General features: G+C 41.4%; 1 protein-coding gene across 1 annotated transcript; it reads right to left on the reverse strand.

Moving 5' to 3' along the window:
- Positions 1-6,766: 6,766 nt before the first annotated feature.
- chrnb1l (cholinergic receptor, nicotinic, beta 1 (muscle) like) lies at positions 6,767-19,798 on the reverse strand. The gene is made up of 11 exons (XM_073474693.1): positions 19,786-19,798; positions 18,455-18,588; positions 18,181-18,225; positions 17,676-17,785; positions 16,721-16,829; positions 16,425-16,572; positions 15,968-16,153; positions 15,154-15,377; positions 14,864-15,045; positions 7,095-7,233; positions 6,767-6,907 (listed from the first exon to the last, which is right to left on the reverse strand). Exons 1-11 carry the CDS (start codon positions 19,796-19,798, stop codon positions 6,767-6,769), a joined length of 1,431 nt encoding a protein of 476 aa, XP_073330794.1.
- Positions 19,799-20,146: the final 348 nt, after the last annotated feature.

Raw genomic sequence — 20,146 nt, forward strand, 5'->3', positions numbered from 1 at the left:
TTCATGAGTTGTGTACCGGGGGTCTTGAGTCGTGTGGGGGCATCCGAGGTGTGTGTGATGGTGTGAAGTGGGTGCGTAATTATCGTGCCCGCTGGTGCATGGAGATGTGATGCTCTGTGGGAGTAGCTGCTGGGAAATGTTCAGAGTGAAGCAACAGGTCGTCTCTCCAGTGTACACACCTCATCTCTTTATCATTTATAACCTTTTCAGCCGGGACACACACTTCACTGGCGCCATTATCACACAATCACTGACTAAACCCACTTTATACATCTGCATGGCTGGTTTAATATTAGTTTTAAATGCAATGGTGAAGTCAGGTTGAGTGAAATGAAGGAGCAAAATTGGGTTTCCAGAGGTTTAAAGGGGATTTCTGTCTTTTTCCTTCCACTCAGTCAGAGGTCACTGAAGTGAATGAGAAAGACAGCAAACAACACTGACTATTAAAAACAGCTTAAAGGACAAGTTCAACCAAAAATGAAAAGTCACTCATTATTTACTCAGCCCCGTGACGATGGAAAGTCACGTATATTTCTGGAGCTTCACAGCAAAACAGCGTTGCAGCGTTCTCCTCAACAACTGTAAAGCAGATGGGGACTTGTTTTAAAACATGACAAAACAACTTAAAAAACATAACAAAAATTCCAAAATTGATTTAAAAAGACTTGTTTTACATCCTTTTTATATAAGCTGTAGCAGCTAAAAGTGTTAGCATGCTCCGTCTGAAGTGGGTACATGAGCTTATTCTCAGGGATTCAAGAAATTTGGATTATGCCAGACTCATGTGGAGTCCCCAGCTACTTCAGTTGGACTGCGAAACTCCACCCGACTTTCCGTCAGCATGGAAAGTCAAGTATGTATCATTTTTTTGTTGAACTTATTGTTGTAAGTTTCACTTCCATCCAGTATCATTTGACCCTAAATATTCTTTATTCTTCTTTTCCTTTTTACTTAAAGGAACTTTTAACCTGTTATTAAACAGTCTCAGTTTATGACGATGCCTCTATACGACCTGCAAAAGCACACAAGACCATCCGCGAAAAGATTGGCTATGTCTGTAGTTAGTGTAGTTAGCTGCTATAACTTAAATGTAACAGTCTACTTGTTTTTTCTGAGCTAATCGCTGTCTTGACTTTTTTAAAGTCAACTTTTAAAAATCACAGTGTGGTTTAGTAAGTCATAAGCCAGAAAAACAAAGTTCTTTGTAGCAGCTTTAAGTCTAAAATAGTTTTTCGTGTGCATACAGTGTAGATATCTACAGTCTGCACACTGACCCATATTGATGCCATAACTCAGGTGCTGTCACTGTACAAAGTAGACTAAGCTCCCAACCGTCCCTCTACTACAGATCACCAATCACCGGCCCTGAGCAGATTCATGACCTCTCTGTTGTTGGTTGTGTTAATGAGGTAAACTGCTGTGTCAGAGTGGACAGATTAAATGTAGGAAACTCTGGTACGTTCAGGAACAGGGGGAGCTGGATGAACACTGAACCATGACTCAGCCGGCTTGTTGTGTGCAGTCACATATGGTCTTTTACAGAAAACCTTTAATAAGTCGTGACTGCATTGCCTCATTCAGTTGTCTTATGTGTTTCTTTTTTTGTTCTTTTTGTTGGTATAATGTGAACATAAATGGATTGACATATCTGACCATAGTTTTTCAGCAGCTGATACAATGAGCCAGGAAGCACGCCATCTACACCAGAGCCACGTGTACATTACTGAGCAAACAGAACGGTGCGTCAACACTCCTGCTGAGAACTTTTGGTGACATTTGGAACCGACAGGTGACTTTATGGACTTCGATGAATTATTTATCACTGCCAGAGAGGTTATACAGACACAGAGTGCATCCAGCCGAGCTCACCTTCAGTTCAGCACATCAGGGGGACTGGAGGAGGCTGAGGCTTCTCACTAAAAAGACTGCTTTGATAGCTATCTTCACAATATGGCACAATGGATGTTGTTAACAACATTAAAGTCTTTGTCGTTAGTTTCGGCTAGCAGACTCCATTTCTATAGCGACGTGAGACATCCATTTGAGAACGTACAGTCACACCCTTTGGATCGTTGCAGAAAATCTGACCCGAGTCCTTCACAAAGAAACCCAGAGTCCAGCAGCATCAAACAACTTAAATGAATCATAAACCGAGAGAGACCGTCACGTCACATATGGCCAATAAAGAAAAAACTACAAATTGTTACATAGAGCGCCTTTAAACCAGTGCACCAGGATTGCGGTCTCACATTCTCTTATATTTTTGAAATCCTTTATGTTGTAACACCTGAGGTCAGATCGGATGACTGCGTTGTGCTGACCTCATATAATGAGTTGGAGGAGCTACAGGGGAGAGAAGTGATGGATCCTGGGGGAAAAAAATCAATTGTTCAGGAAGAAGAAGAAAAAGAAGCGTCTGCCCTTTCCAGTCATATGTGTAAAATGAGTTTTTATTGAAGACTAACTCATAATAATGTGTACTGAATCAAGCGTGACTTTTCATAAATATTGTAACAGTGGGTTGAAGTAAAGTGGAGGAAAATCAATGCTCGTGCTTTATAATTGCATCTAAAAGCACCGAAAACAAGTGAAAGTCAATGCAAACGGACACAAACATCATTAGAACCACTCAAATATTGTCTTTACATGAGATTCATGTTATATATGTCCAGCTTTATTCATCAATGGATCCACTGAACTAATTAGAGGTGATTATTTCACACACTGCTGTTACTTACTAATATCTTACAATAGGATCAGTTCCATTAGGTGCATTAACATGCCAGCTGTGGCCCCTTCCTGCAATGAATAGACAAAAAAACCACCAGCAGACAATAGCAAGCATTGTCCATATCAGAGGTCAGCTGTGTGTGTGACTTCACACTGTGGCTAAACAATAGTCCGACAGCAACGGGAGAGGAAGTAATAAGCCGTAAGCCCGGAGGAAGTTATCCCCACTGCCAGGTTAATGGGAATGTGCTGCTCACCTACTGACTGGATTACCGATTTAAAAGGTAACGAGGCCGGGCTGCAGTGTTCTCACAGCTCCGATACACTTCATTTTCTCACGTTGCTGCCCCTTTCCACCCCACATTTTTCTCTCACTATAACTCTTCCCCAATACTGTATCCAGCCTTCAAGTCTTAACTGTCGAGGCCAACAAATGCCTTATTGTTGCCGGGGAGGGGCGACCCCACAGCTCAAGGAATCTGCCTCACTTTGATACGAGGACAGAGGAGGAGGGGGTGTTTGAGGGTTGAAAGAGTTGTAAGGATCAAGACGGGAGGGTGAAAGATGAAGAAGAGCATATGAAGGTAAGGAAGGTAAGGGTTTAGTGAGTGGAGGTGGATGAGTAGGAAGAAGATCAGGGGGCCGGTGTCGGGCCTACCAGTGCTGTTGCCACTGGTAACCTGATTTATCTGATGTCCTCTTGGCTGCTTTTCCTCCCAGGTCCTGGATTGCAAAGAACACAAAAAGAACATTGCTCTTTCCCCCCTCTGCGCTCTCTCCTCTTTCCCCTTTTACTACTTTCTTTTTTTCCAGAGCGTAAACACACATTTGTCTCGCTGGTTTAGCCGTTGCTCAACGCTCAATAGGAGCTGAAAGAGAAAACAGCTAAATCAGCCCCAAAGAAGGGCTCGAGCAACATTCTCTCGGGGGGCCCTCCCTCCCATTTCGGAGGCCTCCTCTGGGTCTGAAGTGAGCAAGTGGAGTGCAAATCCAGTGATTGAAGTCCTTTAAGTGCCCTTGGAAGTCACTGAGGCATTGGCAATAAAACACGCTGGGCCCGCGGCTTTTCCCCGAAAAGCTCCCGAGTGCGCAAATGAGGGGGATGGCGCCCTTCTCTACATGTCCCCTGTCTTTATCACCTTCAGTCTTCTTATGCAACCAGACTTGGCTTTTGTGCAGCAGCAGCAGGACAGGTCCAGTAGATTGTGGTCTCGGTCTTGTGGACTCATTCTTCTCAGGCAGTGAGAGAGAGGGGGTCTGTTTTCTCCTAAGAGCTTGGTAAGTGCCTCATGCAGGGGAGAAACATATTTGGACAGGTTGGACACAGTGAATACAGTCACAGAGTGTGGCTTTGTGCTGCGCATCAGCGAGCATGAAAATGGCAACAGCTAACCAGCTACGAGGCTGCACACTGCAAAGGCCCAATGTATATACTGAACTGAGTCAAGAGTGACACAGTTTGGGTCACTGCACTGACCTTACACAGCACCCATTGGTTGTTTGGACCCAGTGTTAATGGTATTTTTTTTTACAAGAGTTGGGTGATTCACTCAAGGGTGTACTGGTTTATGTCATGGTCTGGATGAATACTCGATTTGTTAATGTTGCTAACGCTAGCCAACTAAAGTTATGCAGTACGGTATGCTGGGCGTATACTGTAGAACTAAGCCATTTTTAAATTTTTTTTTTTCAACAAACTGGCAACTACCAAGACTTGATGCTCACGAAGCACGGACGAAATATTTTTAAAAAGGTAATTCACAATCATGTTTTTAAGGAAAATAGACTTTTATTGCCTTTCCGAAACCCCGCTGTTCTGAAAATAGACTTCCATTCTTCGTAATGGCGTGGTTTCCCATTTTTTCTAAAGGCCCCGCTATTCCAAAAAGGCTATTGGGGAACCCCTGACCCTACCCCTAACCCTAACCCTAACCCTATTGGGAAGTAATTGGAACTTGAAAGTTGGATTCGGAACAGCGGTGTTTCGGAGTGGGGGTGTTTCGGAATGGAAGGCCGTCCCTACTTTTATTCTACACCTTTCTGTAGATGTATTAATGTTTTTACAAATGATTTGTCTATATAAAAATGTTATTTTTGGTATTGACCTTTGGTGAGCAACAGTGTGTATCTAAAATGAGGAACATCAACCCTGAGTGTAGTCCTTCAGTGATCATCAAGTAGCCTAAACTAGCACTCTGAGCTAACTCATAACTTTGTATCACACAGCATCCATCCTGCATCCCATCTGCTCTTCAACTCACTACTTCAGGCTTCAGCCAACAGAACACATGGAGTATCATTTGGACATTCAGCGACACTTACATTAGTAGTTAGTTTAGTCTACTCTGTCTGACATGATCAAAAACTGTTTAAATTACACATTATGACTGGAGTATGTTAATTCCCCCCAAAATATGATCATTGCAAGCCTCTTGTATAATAGTTTAACATTTCTCATTTTGGCAATGCTGCTTGATGCTGAGCCAAAGAGCCAAAGCTGAGTGGACTAGTTTACCTCCTGTTGTCAAGTCGTATCTAAGGTTCTTCCTGCTTGTGCTTGTGAAAAAACTTTAGATTTTGACCGCAAAATGCATGAAAATATGAATTATTGGTCTTTTTTTTTGGCAAGTAACCACGGTATAATGTTCATCAGGTGTCCGTAATCACCATGTAATGGACTCTTCCTTTATCACCTCTGACATACACTTTCTCAATTCCTCAGCAGACAGATATTGATGTTTATTTGCTAACCAGCTTACACATTATATGTTCATCTGCTGCTTATTTTTAAACAAGGCACTCTGAGTGGACTTACTACTAAATGGAACTGGTGAGATTTTTTTCTCAACGTCAATTTCCAAGATCAAGAACAAACCTTGATCCTTAGTTTCGCACTTTGAGTTTGAAATAGTTGAATATATTCAGCAGAGCGCACAGTGCAAGAATCTTAGTTTGGGGACACTCTTCCGCGTTTTAGCCACATTATGATTGCTGCTGACTAAACTGCAGCACTTCAGCTCTGCTCTGCAAATAAACACTTGATTCATTAGAAGTTAATTAATGACTGAAATTGTAATGTTGTTGATGTTTTCATGGAAACCAGATTTGGATGTCATGAAAAGATCCCCCCATTAGACTTCTCATGAACAAAAATGCAGAAAATCCCATCCAGATTTGTGATTTGGGAGAAGCAGGAGCTCACACATGGTACTGTTATTACCAATCACAGCCAGAATAAAATACATTAAATCTAATCCTGTTATACAGATGGGATTTTGAGGTCCTTAACAGGGAACAGTTCAAATGAATATGATTGATTCTGATAATAGAAAAAGTTAAAGAGTATCAATCTAACTGTTAAATAAGTTTCAAGAGCTTTTGGAGAATGTTCCCAAACAGAACATTAAGGATAAATCTTCTTATCTTCATATTTAAAGGGAGACTGTTTATCAGATTCCTCTCAGCAGCCACGTTCTTATCTTTTGAAGTATCATTATATGACTGCCCTCTACTGCCACAAGACCAACATTACAATCACCAAGTGTACTGACTGTTCATACAGAGGTCAGCAGAGAGTCATGAACAAACTGGTGGGTTCCTGAATGTTCCACAACGAAGGTGACAGTACATAAAACAAACACTGTCGCTTTAGAGAAACATGTATTTAAAGCTTTCAGACTCAAATAATAAAGATCACAATCTGTTAAATACATGATTTAGACAAAGAACAAGAAATAATGCAAAAATGTGAGCACACAGACATTTAGCTTCTGTAGATCTGTACATGGATTCTGTTCTGATCATGTAGGTTGTGTTTCAGGCGTGTGCACGTGGTTCTACTTTATGCAAAGATGACACGTGTTCTTCTGTTACCTGACAAAACATTTCAGAGGATGACGATGCAAATATGGAATAGGTATCAAGATATTTATGGAAAGTTTGAGCTGGTGATCCCACAAAATCAAGAAGTCAGTGATGACCAAACCCAACTCCAGCTGTGTGTGTGTGTGTGTGTGCGTGTGTGTGTGTTTGTCTTTTATGGGAAGGGGTCATCGGGTGTATAGTTGAAACTGGCATCCAAGAACATCGCCAGGGTGCCCAGGGTGGTGATGATGACAAACAACCACAGGAAGAGACGGTCCACCACCAGGGCGATGAACTGCCAGTCTCCTGTCATCTGGAGGGAACACACACACACACGCACGCACACACACACACACATACTATAAGCACTGAGTCAGCAGTGTACTGTTTGTATGCAGTGACACGTGAACATCATCGGGGCGTGTTTGGAACACTGTGCTCAGACAGACTGAGTAACAAGCTTCCTGACGGCGTGTGTCGTGTCGTGCACGTTTTCTCACCGTGTCGTCCGTGTCCTGCTTCTTCAGCTGCTCGGCCATGTATGTGACGGCGGCGATGGCCGACTTCAGGTTGGGAGGGAGGATCAGACAGAAGCTGTCGGTGTTCGGGAGCCGCTGGAGCTGCACCGTGCTCTCACATCTGAAACACAGGGGCACACAGGGAGGGTGGAGGGGAAAGTAAATAAAAATATGCATTGAAACACTGACATTGGCTGGAATTCAGGCTTTTTCTAGTCTATTCTTTAAAGCTTCTTTCACACATACATTACAACAATATGTGCGTTACATGCATGTTTACTTCAACATACAAGTTTTCAGCACATAACATTGTTCTGACGTACTGTGTTTTGTTTGTAGTCAGCTCCTACATTACGTCTGACAAACTGTCACAGAGCTGGGATTTGTGTTTACAACAGTGGTGCTGCACTCAACAGCCGTTGCCCAACATTCACATTTCTACATGATGCTGCTTTAAGGTTTATATTGTCAGGATAAATTTGTGTTGGATTTAGGGAACTGCATCAAACCAGACATAAAATAAATAAATAAATATATAAAACATTAATGAGAGCACATGTGAGATTGCCTGAGAAAAATAAAAAAGCCAAGCATGTACATCATAAGTTATTTACAGTGTTAAAACTTACAAAATTGTTTTTTAATTGTCTTTTTTTAGGTAGATTGCTGCTTGGGAATAGCTTGACATTATATTATTATACACATATTCGCTTTCTGATACTGCTACTACTACTTAAGGTTCTCAGTCATCTAGGTTGTGGTAATTGTAAGTGGTAAGACAACACAGTGTTTCTACTGAAACTAGTCCAATTACCTACGATATAGCACTTAGAAATACTACTACTACTAATAATAATAATAATAATAATCATCATAATTTGTGATATTCAGAGGTTCTGGTACTGGTTTTATATTTATTTTTTATTGTATTGTATTTATGAATGTATATATATATATATATATATATATATATATATATATATATATATATATATATATATATACATATATATATAACATTTTTATCATCGATGTACAGTATATACACTGTAGTTTGAGTATGCAACATATGTATATATTTTTTAAGATTTACATATATAGATATATATATATATAGATTTACATACACTCATACACATATGCAGGTACCAGCTATTGTATCTAAGAAACTATTCATAACATATTCATTATATGCAGTTTTCATTTAGAAACAATTCAAATCCAAAGTATAATACCAGTGTGCACATAGTCAATGTAAAATGCAGTTTGGGGCTGTTTCTCCATGTCTCAGTCCTGACAGGCATGTCCTCTACAAGAAGTTTAAACATGCAGCAGCACCCTTCACAGACGCTCCCTAAGTCCAGATTTATGTTGTGTATGTCATGAGTCACTAGCACAGCATTGTTCACCCGTGCTCTAACAAACCACCGCTGACATTAGCTGTCCACTGTAGGACAAACAGCGGGGACGCGGACGTCAGTGTTGTTTCTTCATAAGGCACAGAACGTGTCCTTGTGCACCCTCCATAGACACTGACAAACACAACTACTTCAGGCTGCCTCCCGCAGCTCCTCTGAGCACTGAGTGACAGCAGCAGCACACTCCTGACACGGAGGTGACATTGACACAACACTGGGTCAACATTTACGTGATGCCGTGACCTTCGACCCCCTCCATTCTTCCCCTCACACAGCTGCTCCATAAACCAAAACATATGAGCAGAGACAGAGTGTTACTGACAGCGTTCCTGTGGTGCCTTCATGGCTTAGTGAGTAACTGCTCAACCATGAGTGAATATTATTCTAAAATGATATACAACACATATTTTAACCTAAAAAGTTCACATTTTTGATATGTGACCCAACAACATAGAGGTCACACAGGCTCGTGTCGGATCACACTAACACAGGCTGAAGCCAGCACTTAAATAGGGTGTTAACTATAAGCTACAGATTCCACTTCCTCCTGCTGCCCTGTGCTCCCCATCACCCCGTTCACCCTTCACCTCCTGTAAAACCTGCATACCCTCAGTGTCAGGTGAAAACAGTATATTTAAACTTTATAGTAGTCATTTTTTGATGTTTGTGTATTTAAACACTGGATTCTACACTAGGAAAACAATCCAGATCCATCCAGAATTTTGAAATTTTACTTTTGTAAACTGCAGAGGAACATATTGCAACGGGACAAGGGATTGATTGATTATCGGCCTGGCATATTATCGGGCCCGATATTGAGCATTTTCCGACTATTGGTACCTTTGATTCTTCTGTCAGATTGCAGGAAAAAAAGCTAATTTAAAAATGTTTTGTTTTGGCTCTGATGCAGCATCCTCTCTCACAATCCATATCTGATTGATAACATGTCACAAACAACAGCCAATAAACACTGAATAATCTGAATCTGCAAAGTAGTAACTGAAGTTATCAATTAAATGTGGAGAGGAAGAAAAAGTAGTAGAAAATGCGAAGTACCTAAAAGTTCCATCACTGGTTGTTCTCTTTCATTTTAACTGCAAATGTTCCAAATATCAGTTATCAGTCTCCTTGCTTTCTAATAATTGGTATCAGTATCGGCCTTGAAAAAGTCATATTGGTTGACCCCTAAATGGGATCACACCAGTGTTGACACCCGTCAACATGTTCACGTTCCGATCCATGACTAGTCAGTAGTAGGTACTACACTAGTGAATCTTCAAATTTGGCCTTTGTTTTGATCTCAAACACAAACTTGTAAAGTTTAACGACTGCACTTGCACGGTTGTGACACTATGGCTCTGACAAAAATCTGTCCACAGATGGCCGGACATATTAACAGCTGGCAAAATACTCAAAACCACGTCTGTTTTTGTTCCCACTACAGCCAGTGTCTCCAGGACCACATTTCACCATGATCACTCACACACACACACACACACACACACAGAGAAAGACTTACAATATGAGAACATTACACACCGATGCTGTCACGGCTGGTAATAATTTGCCCATCCTCATTTAACACATTAAATATTTCAAATGCAGAAACTTTACTTTGAAATGAAAGAATTATAAGAACTACAGGGTAGCTCTATGTGTGAATACTATCTACTTCTAGCAGTCATTTATATTACAGCCTGTTTTATCCATTAATATCTCTACAATAACAAGCGGTGTGCAGAATGCATATTCATGTCAACAGCAAACTTCTGTCCTCCAGCAAAACATCACATTATTGGACGTGTACTGTGACAGTGTGATGAAAAGCTTTGACTTCTGAACTGTTCATCAGGTTTCTGTCTCTCTGACTGTGGAAATAAGCCACGAGGCTGTGAGACTGCCAAAGGAGGATAGTTGGTGGTTTGCGGTGGGTGCTGGGGGGTGGAGGGGGGTGTGATGGGCAGGTGGATGGTTACAGGGGAAGGGTTGCCACACCTGCTCTGCATCTGTGTGTCTTCACGACCACATAAGGAATGACAGAGGTCATAATGAGGCATTTCTGTGCTTGTGTGTTATATTTGCACTTGTAGCATACATGAGAGATTTTAACACACAGTAAACAGAGAAGATAAGCTAACGTGTTACATATATATATATATATATATATATATATATATATATATATATATATATATATATATGTATGTATGTATATATATGTTACCATGTTATAATCTTATCTCATACTGTACTCTATATTTTAACATAGATTTCAAAAAGAGCAACATATTGCCTTCTTTTAAGTTAAGGTCAGTGTCATTTGTCTTTATATCAAAATATGGCTTTTTTGTAAATAAGTCAGTCTGTTTTGTCTTTATTTTTTCAGAGATGTCCTCTCACATTCTGTTTGCAGATCTACTTACTTAGACAATAGAATATACTGATATCTAGCAGCCAGATGCTTTCATTGCATTGGTTAACAAAATCAGGATGCATTCTGGGACATGCAGTTAATGGACACTGTCCTTCATGTATTGCCCAAATTATTTCCTTTGCAAACCCTTTTTGTTTGCTTGATTGTTTTTTATGATTATTGCTAATTTCTTTGTCTTGCATTTAATTTAACTTGTCTTTTTGTCTTTTTATGTACTATTTTCCTCATAACTACGAATTTTCTTCGCTTTCTTGCAGTTCTGTTTATCTATTTGTACGCCAATCTGGTTAGCTGTTGGCTTTGCTCAGTTATCCAATCATGTCAGACTATACAGGCCCTTGATAAGGGTCCTAACTATCTCCACTAGCTTTGGTTTCATTCTATATCACTGTTGTCACATGATCTAAAACATTACTAAAGCAGAGACAGAGACCTCTACATCGATATGTGTCCCCTCCTGAAGGCGTCTGGCTCAACACCCCAGTGCACCTGTCACATTACATGTCTACAGCTCATGTATGTGGTGTATACGGGGTGAACATTGCGCATGACGTTAATAATGTGCAGAACCTCTGGCACCAGGGAGGGGAAGGCGTCAGCGAAGGAGCGGGACGAGTTATCAGAGTCACACAGAGACGGCGTGACAACAGATGGGCCGTTGGACAATATAAATGTGCTCCTGTAGGAGGTGTGTGTGTGTGTGTGCGTGTGTGTGTGTGTGTACTGTACGTGTGTGGTTTTGTGGCCACAGCTCAGGGCAGAGCTATGTGCCGCTCTACATGCTGCATGCCATTCACATTCCACGGCTTGTATTCATTACTGCGGATACATGAGGCCCTTCACACTGTGACACACACACATGAACGTGTATGGTACTGTTACTGTATGTACTCTTTGTTAGGATACAGCTATATTGATATGCAGAAAAATCTCATTAATGTGTTGTAAAGGACAGCACCTGACACCTAATCATCCCTCTGACAGAATCACAAGTTAAAGAGTGATGGGCGAAGGCAAATACATCTCCATGGCACACACTGGGTGATGGTGCCTGACAGCCCGGCCACCATCTCTTCCACATCAAAACCGACAAAATCCTCCCCTGTGCCGATCACTCAGCACCGGCCTTCCCTTCCGCTCATCTACCCGCATCTATTCTTCACCCTGCCTCCACCTCCTTTCTGTGGGATTACCCCCTAATGCCAAACCTAAACAGAGGCTTAGTGGCTGGCGACTCTGGACGCGGGTGTTGGGCTTAGCTGGGGCTGAATTTGATGCCTTTGGAACGGGATGAGAGATGCCCAGCACCAGCCTGGTTCGGGGGGACTGTGGAGCTGTTTATGATGCCGTGGCTGGGTGGCAAGGCTCAGGCCTACTGGCAGATTAGCCAGAGTGAGCCAGCATGCTTGAGAGACAGTACAGTTTGACGCAATGTTTTAGATTAGAAAAGGACTTTCTGACAGTAAGTCAAGGACAATGGGGTAGTCCTGAGCTAAATAGACTCACTTGAAAATGTTCCCAACGTTAACTTTTAAAAATTAACGTGTTCATGCAACAAAATGACCACCCGATCATGCCATAAAAACGTGCACATACAGTGGCTGACAGACTGTATCTCAATCAAGCCTTCAGCCCCCAACATTTACTGAAAACCCCAAACCTGCTCCAAGAAGTCTCTACAACATAAGAAACGAGTGCAACAAAATTAGAAATATCAAAATATATGGTCATAGTATTTGATATAAAAAGCTACATTTATTTAGTAAAATGTCTCACACTTTAACAACCTCGTGGTTGACAAATATCTCACCAGCTACTGGATGGATCGTCATGTTCCTTTATGTTCCCCTCAGGATGAACAATACATTTGGTGATCCTCTGACTCCTCCTTTAGTGCCATCATCAGGTCAACACTTGAATTTGTCAGCTGCTTTGACCAAAATTAATGACATTCCCACCTGCGTTTTGTGCCAGTTAACAAAGGCTAACATGCTGCTGTAACACACTAACCTTTGTGAACATTGTATAGCAGTCTGGCATTAGCATTTAGGTATGTCAGGGCCTTACAGAGCTGCTAGCTTGGTTATAGACTGTAATTAACTGCTCAAGCAGGCCTGGGGACAAACATAATACAGCAGGTTGCATATGAAAGAAGCAAGCTTGTAAGACAAACCAATTTCCGTCTTTGCTGACAAAATCAGTGACACTGGATTATTTAGTGCTTCTGACTCAGAAAAAAAGACCAGCTTGTTCGACTGTTTGGTCGGCGGAAGTCTCGAGTGCGCATGCTCTATGTCGCGCCGAGTCTCCGTGACTCAGTGACCGGCCCCTAAGAGTATGATTCTAGCGGCTTAGTGGGGCGATAGTTACTTATGCACAGCTAAGCTAAATGCTAATATCAAGAGGCTATGCTAACAAGCTCACAATGACAATGTTGTTTAGCAGATAACCATTTTCTTTATAACTATGTTCACCATCTATGTTAAGCAAGTGAGCATGCTAACATTTGCTAATAATTGCCAAAGACCTACTTGCAGAGTTTAGGCCTGTGATCATTCGAGACTGTTCTCAGAATGTGAACAACCAGTCCACTCCATTTGGTGTTATCCAGGGGAATCATTAATCCTGCTCTATTGCTTGTCTGAGAACCTTTCATGCGGCTGAATTAAATATGGTATTCAATATGTGAGGCTGAAGGAAGTGCACACACTGTTACTGTCTTGGCAGATTCTCTGAGCTGCTGTGGTGACGGCGGTAATTCTGCCAAGTCTAGCACACAGTGTACTTTACTATAATAGCGAGGCTGGCATCAGAGCCAACTTTCACACTTTGACACACTCTACAAAGAAGATTCATGCCGGTGCGGGCTTTTATTAACATTAATAGAAAGAGCTTTCTGCTAGTGTAATATCAGGATCAGTACATCTTAGCCCAGAGGGAGCCTGAATCAGGATGAATGACTTCACTTCAGGTCTATGCTGTTTAATAGTCATGGCAGGTAAGAACATTCTCTCACTAACTCAAACCAAGAGTCTATTACAATTAAGTTTGTTCATTGGACTTAATACTATAGCAGAAAAATCTTGTCTCATTCTTAGTATTTGCCATTTATCAAACTGTATTTACTTTGTACACTGCAAATGAAGAATAAGTGTGACAAATATTTGCTATGGAAACCCACAGGGGACAATAAAATGATAATGTAAACTTAATAAAATTATTTTATATAAATGTATTTAATGTTCCACATATGCACGTGTTAGTTTAGTCAAAATGAAAATACAATCCTCCTCTTCTTGAAAGAACTAAAAGTTATCAGCTTAACTACACAATTGAAATCAGTATACAGACCAACATACTCCTTAGAGAAGATGATCTTTAAACACAGCTACTGTAGAGTTATCTCTGGACTAAACTTATGTATGTATACTTACTATAATGAGACAACCATATCACACTGTGGATTGGGAAGAGTTATGCTGTATTTTGAGGGTTGTAAGTGTTACCCTAAGAGTGAACTAGGCTTGATTGAATTGAAGAGTGGGATGAGCTGAACATCATAATTAATGTTGCTTCAGGACCAGTCATTGACCAGTCCCATTTTTGTGATGTCATAGCTTTGCAACTCAGGGAAAAAGACCAGAAAAACATGGAGTAGTAATCATTTCAAACACGTATTTAATGTTGTGAAAGTGTATTTGTTGCCTAAACCTAACCATGTATATTTGTTGCCTAAACCTAACCAGGTATATTTGTTACCTAAACCTAACCAAATAGCAACAGAAAACTGAAAAGTGTTTTCGTTTACTTTCCTTGGATGACCAAATGAAGCAGTAGGAATTCTCGGGCAGATGAAGCCATGTCTCAGGTAGATTCCTCATTAGTAAATGTGGTCTTACCTGCCTCTCCAGGGTAAAACTATATCAGGGTTGATCTTGCGAAAGAAGTACTCTCCTCCAGGCTGCCTGCCATTGAAGCATCGGATGGGCGTGTCATCATCTTCAGACTCCTCCGTCTCCAGAAGTTCCTCCTGGATCGGCCTTGTCATGCCGATGTACTTGGGCAGAAAGTCAATAAATACCTGCAGATTTGAGGTAAAGAAATCAGTGAAATCAGAAATCTTATTGTGTTGAAATGGCCAAGATGAATGCTCAGTTAATTTGGATAAATGTTAAAACTATAGCCTCACCCTTCGAACCCAGTTTGGCATGATGTGTGTGCTGGGCGTTCGGTGATGCAGATTGAGGACGACTACACTTAGGATGACGGAGAAAGTGACCAGGATCATGGTGAACATGACGTAGTTGACAATAATCGGGATGCCGAGGGACGTCTCAGGCACCTTGTCAGCCAGCAGAAGCATGAAGACAGTCAGAGCGATGAGGACAGAAATGGAGAGAGTCATCTTCTCTCCTGCAGACAGCAAGGAAAGTTTGGAGAATTAATCATGACGGCCAAGCAGAAAATGTTACTCCGCTGGGTCCTGTTTCATGTTGACAAGGGCAAACTTGAACGCATGACTACATTTGAGTGGTCGTGTGGATAATCGTGCACTTGATTAATTGGTTTTGTCTTTCAAAATGTTGGATGAAGGCATGTTTGAGAGTGCAGGGTTTGTTGGTTGGTTGTAGGTAAGAAGACAGTTCCCTGATTTAGTCCTGAGTCATGATTTTATACTCCAAAAGTTCAGCGTGGTCAAATTGTTTGCCATCAATCCTGTTGATCTATAGTTTCCGCTATGTCAGTGAAACATCACTCTGAAATCTGGCCACAAGATACACAAGATTGACAATGTACAATCCTCACCAAGGTCACTTTCCTTCAATCTATAATATATCAGTGAATTCCTTCAAAGGTCGCCCGGCCTGATGGAGCAGTCAGTGTTAGACACATGCTTCTAGTCATGACTTCAGACACTGCATCAAGGGGTTAGTCTCCCTTCCTCCATCCCGTCTTGGCAGGGATGAGTAGTCACCACGTCAAAACATGTCAGATGTGCTGACCTGCTCCAGGAGGCAGGTAGAAGACAAATATAGCCAGCACGCTGGTGAGGATGCAGGGCACGATGATGTTGATGATGTAGAAAAGAGGCTTCCTCTGTATGATAAGGTAGAAGGTGATGTCCTCATACAGGTCGTCCTTAACGTTCTTTCTCGAGGGTTTGTGACAAATGGCCCATTCTCCATTTTCTGTGGAGAGAGAGAGACGTGCGAGGTGATGAAGAAGCTGACATAATGAGGTGAGCTGTTTAACATAATGTGTAGATTACCACTCTCTTTTCTTTGTTTGATAATGCTGTGTTATGAAAAGTCAAATACCATGTGTGCTTATTAGTATTATAATGCATCTTTAGCACATACATTATGAAAAGAAGTCATTATTGTATCAGAAAAAAGACCTAAATATACAATAAATATCACATGGTGCACATAAACAGGACTGTACGTAGGTTTCACCAACCGGTGAAAGCGTTCTCATCTATAACAATCTCTTGGATGTCTTTGCCCTCATCATCCAGATAGTACTGCAGCTCCACCTCGGAGGAGTCATAGGTGTACGAGCGGAAAACCATGCTGCAGTTCTGCCAGTCAAACGGGAAGTAGGACACCTGTGGGACGGGAAATTTCAAATTACGACATCAATTTTCAAAAGGAAAGAGAATATTCACAAATGTTTCTGGATTTCTGGATAAGGGGAGACATGGACCTAGAGATAAATAAGTTATTGAGGGGTTTGCGCTTTTGTTGTCAGTGTACCTCTATAGAGCAGGAGCTGCGGTAGATGGCTGGTGGAAGCCAGTTGACTGTCCCATCGTTGTAAACCAATACGTTGACGTAGAGAGCCACATCAAACTGACCATCATTACTGCAGAAAGGAAATAGAAAGACAAATGTTATGCTCATATTTCCATGGCTTTCACTTCTACATTCTACATCCTGTAAAATGTGTTGTCCTTCTGTGAACTATTGACAACATGTATCTAAAGGTCCCATATTTAAGAAAGATGCTAAAGTATCCACAGAGAAATCAACATAGCCCTTTTTCAGAAACTGCCTTCAAATGAGCTGTTAGCACTTCTGTAATGTTGTGATGTCACAACTATAAAGTTGCACCCCCAGCACAGCCGTGAGGTCAAAAACACCAGCAAAGCTGATGCGGAAACATGGAGGAGGAGCTTGCTCAGACCTTTGAGAGGTGACCAATCAAAGCTGACTGGGCTTTTCAGGAGGGGGGCCTTAAAGAGACAGGCTCTAAAATGGAGTATTCAGATAAAAGGTGAATAGAGCTACTGCAGCAATAGACAGTATGAGAAAATGTGTGTGTTTTTTGAACATGAAATCATGTAAACACTTTCAACTAGACAACTAAAATAGAAGAATGAACCTGTAAACAACATAATTTGGGATGTTTATATGTGTGTGTGTGTGTGTGTGTGTGTGTGTGTGTGTGTAGCTGTATTTTTGCATTGTTTTAGCAAAGTTAAAGTGAATCATGTTGTTTTGCTTTCTCATAGAAGCTTAGTCTTTAGGTCAAACTACTGATGATGGATGATATGGATCTCTCATTTATTCTCTCAGGGCTGTATTTAAATAATGGTCATATATTGGTTTCATTGTTTTGATAATGTTTTATTTTCATGTTCCCAAAAGAGTTTTGGGTTTAATTCTCTACTTGCTGAGTTTGTGGTGGGGCTGCAGACAGGACACTCACTTGTTTATGAGGTAGATGTCAGGACGCCACACCTTCTTGAGAGGAATCCTCAAAACATCAATGTTGTCATATTCCGCTGGATTCCACGACAACCTGTAGTCTGTCCATGCCTGGGAGGAAGGAAGGAAGGAAGTGCAAGGAAAATGAAAGTGAATAACATGCATATCCGAGCAGACAAGAGGTGAAATCATTACCACGGTGCCCTGATGTCTCTGTCATTTACATGGCAGTCTCTCCTGTCTTTGATAAGTCATTTAAACCCCACTGATCGAGACACCAACGCACACACCACTGTCACAAACACTCAAACCGTCCGGGATTCTAATTAGGGAGGGCGAGGGGACAGAAATGAAAGAGCGAGCCAGAGAATCAGAGAGATAAAGCAAGAAATAATTTGCGGTTATAGAAAGTGACAAGTCCATTTGAGGGCAGAGCGGCGGAGAGAGAAGAGTCAGGGCGGCGGAGCGAGGCTCGGTGATGAAGATGAATGTTTCCACGCTCGTACCATATTCATGAACACGTTGGTTGTCATCTCTTCGTTCTTCTCGTTCTGTGGCGACATAGAGAGACACAAACACAGATAAAGAGACATACATTAGTGATGCCACCATATCGTGTTGTGTATGAGAGGGCTGTTAATTTCAATGCTGCTCCTTAGAAACTAATTGTGTAATTGGCACTGCATTTTCACGAGATGGCTTACTTTAACGACTTGATATATAAAGGACTGAAATAACTCATCAGGCTGTGTTTGGATGTCGTCTCGTGTGTTTATTTACCAAGCTGACGAGCTGTGACAGGGTCATCCCCACCCGAACCATCACCTTGTCCTCCCAGTACTTTGCTGGTCTGACTTTCATGTTGTAGTTCTGAAAGAGCTTCTGATGGAGCCTCCGCTCTGTTTCCGAGGCTCCTGGATGAAAGGATGCATGCAAAGAGACAGAAAATGATGAGAGGGAAAATGATACCTAATGAGCCGAGAGGCACCACTACCCGAAAAAAATAAAAAGCAGAGAATGGTCATATGGATGAAAAATGAAGAGTGTCGAGGAAGAAGAGTTATAACAAGGCTGGCAACCAGCCGACTGCAGTTTGTGTCACACTTGTGCACATTTCTGAGGACACGTGGGTACATTTCCAGCTGTTTATATGGCATTAAACGGGGGTGTTTTTACAGGAGACCTGGGGACAGTTCCAGTAATTTTTCTGGCAACCAAAACGGCTATTTTACCAAAACAGGTATTTTAAGCCAAACCATGATGTTTTCCTAACCCTAACCGGGTGTTTTTTGTGGCTTAACCTAAGCTAAACAGTGCAAAAAGGACAGCATTGTGACGAGAGATATAGAAAATTATATAAGGTAATATTTACGACATTTGTCAGGTGATAATACAAACTCAGATATGCAGTATTTCCATGACTGAATAAACAAGCTGTCCTCAGGGCAGAATAACAATGCTGTTTGGAGCTAGAAAGGCTCTTGCTACTTACTACCTCCGGTCGTCAAAAATCACTGAATGAAGATTTTTCTCTTCTGATTAAAATCTGGCTACACCAAATCATGTTTGATTCATGGAGAGTAAATCTAACACAAAAAGGAAGAGAATGAATGCAGAATAAAAGCAGGGCTAAAACTGAAGTACTACATCAATGAGTACTCAGTATTAATGGGTCTGACCACACCCATCTCAAACTTGGCCTTTATTTGGATCTCAACTACACACCTGTAAAGTTTTGTGACTTAATCTTTCACAGTTGTGACACTACACAGTTAACAAAATCCATATATAGACAGACAGACAGTGAGACAGACAGGCAGACAGACAGACAGACAGATGTAATCACCTGGCAAAGTACTCAGAACTGCGTCTGTGGTAGTTTCCTGCTACAATGATGCAGGAACACATTCTGCCATCATGACACACGCACAGACACACAGTCACAAAGGTGCAAACAATACCATCTGAGGCTGTCACGGCTGGTGAAGCCCAAAGCTGTTAAAATGAGATAATATAGACGATATAACCACAGCGCATGACACATGCAACTGACACCCAGACCACAGCATGTTTGCCCACAGGCTCACAGCGGTTAGGGGTTCAATTCTCACCGGGATGACCCATGCTAAAAATATACCGAGTGAGTGTGTTGTGTACTAGTATGGGTGGACTGGTGCTCGGTTTTCTGATTCAGATTCTAATTTGTCTTAATGTCATGCAAACCTTTTCAATTACTGCCCTCATCTGAAAATAAACTGGAGGCACGTGGTAGAAAGCAATCATGAGTAGATACAAATGAGTTGAAGGAGATTCAGTAAGATTCTGAGGGAACATCTTTATCAGAAATTTGGTTTTAATCACCTTTCATTCACTCTGAGAAAATGTGCGACTGTAAATTTTGACTTTGGCAGAATTTAGCACTCGCGACCACAGGCATCTAACATGTGTTTTACAATACCTACTGATGATGGG

The sequence above is a fragment of the Pagrus major genome, chromosome 10 (assembly GCF_040436345.1).
Source record: "Pagrus major chromosome 10, Pma_NU_1.0".
Taxonomy (NCBI): domain Eukaryota; kingdom Metazoa; phylum Chordata; class Actinopteri; order Spariformes; family Sparidae; genus Pagrus; species Pagrus major.

What these genes read in the sequence shown, in the direction of transcription:
- chrnb1l (XM_073474693.1), bottom strand. An exon ending in GCAGCTCCTGCTCTATAGAG is followed by an intron (nt 16,573 to 16,720) that starts GTACACTGACAA and finishes CCCGTCCCACAG; the next exon opens with GTGTCCTACTTCCCGTTTGA. An exon ending in GTTTTACCCTGGAGAGGCAG is followed by an intron (nt 7,234 to 14,863) that starts GTAAGACCACAT and finishes CCTGTGTTTCAG; the next exon opens with ATGTGAGAGCACGGTGCAGC.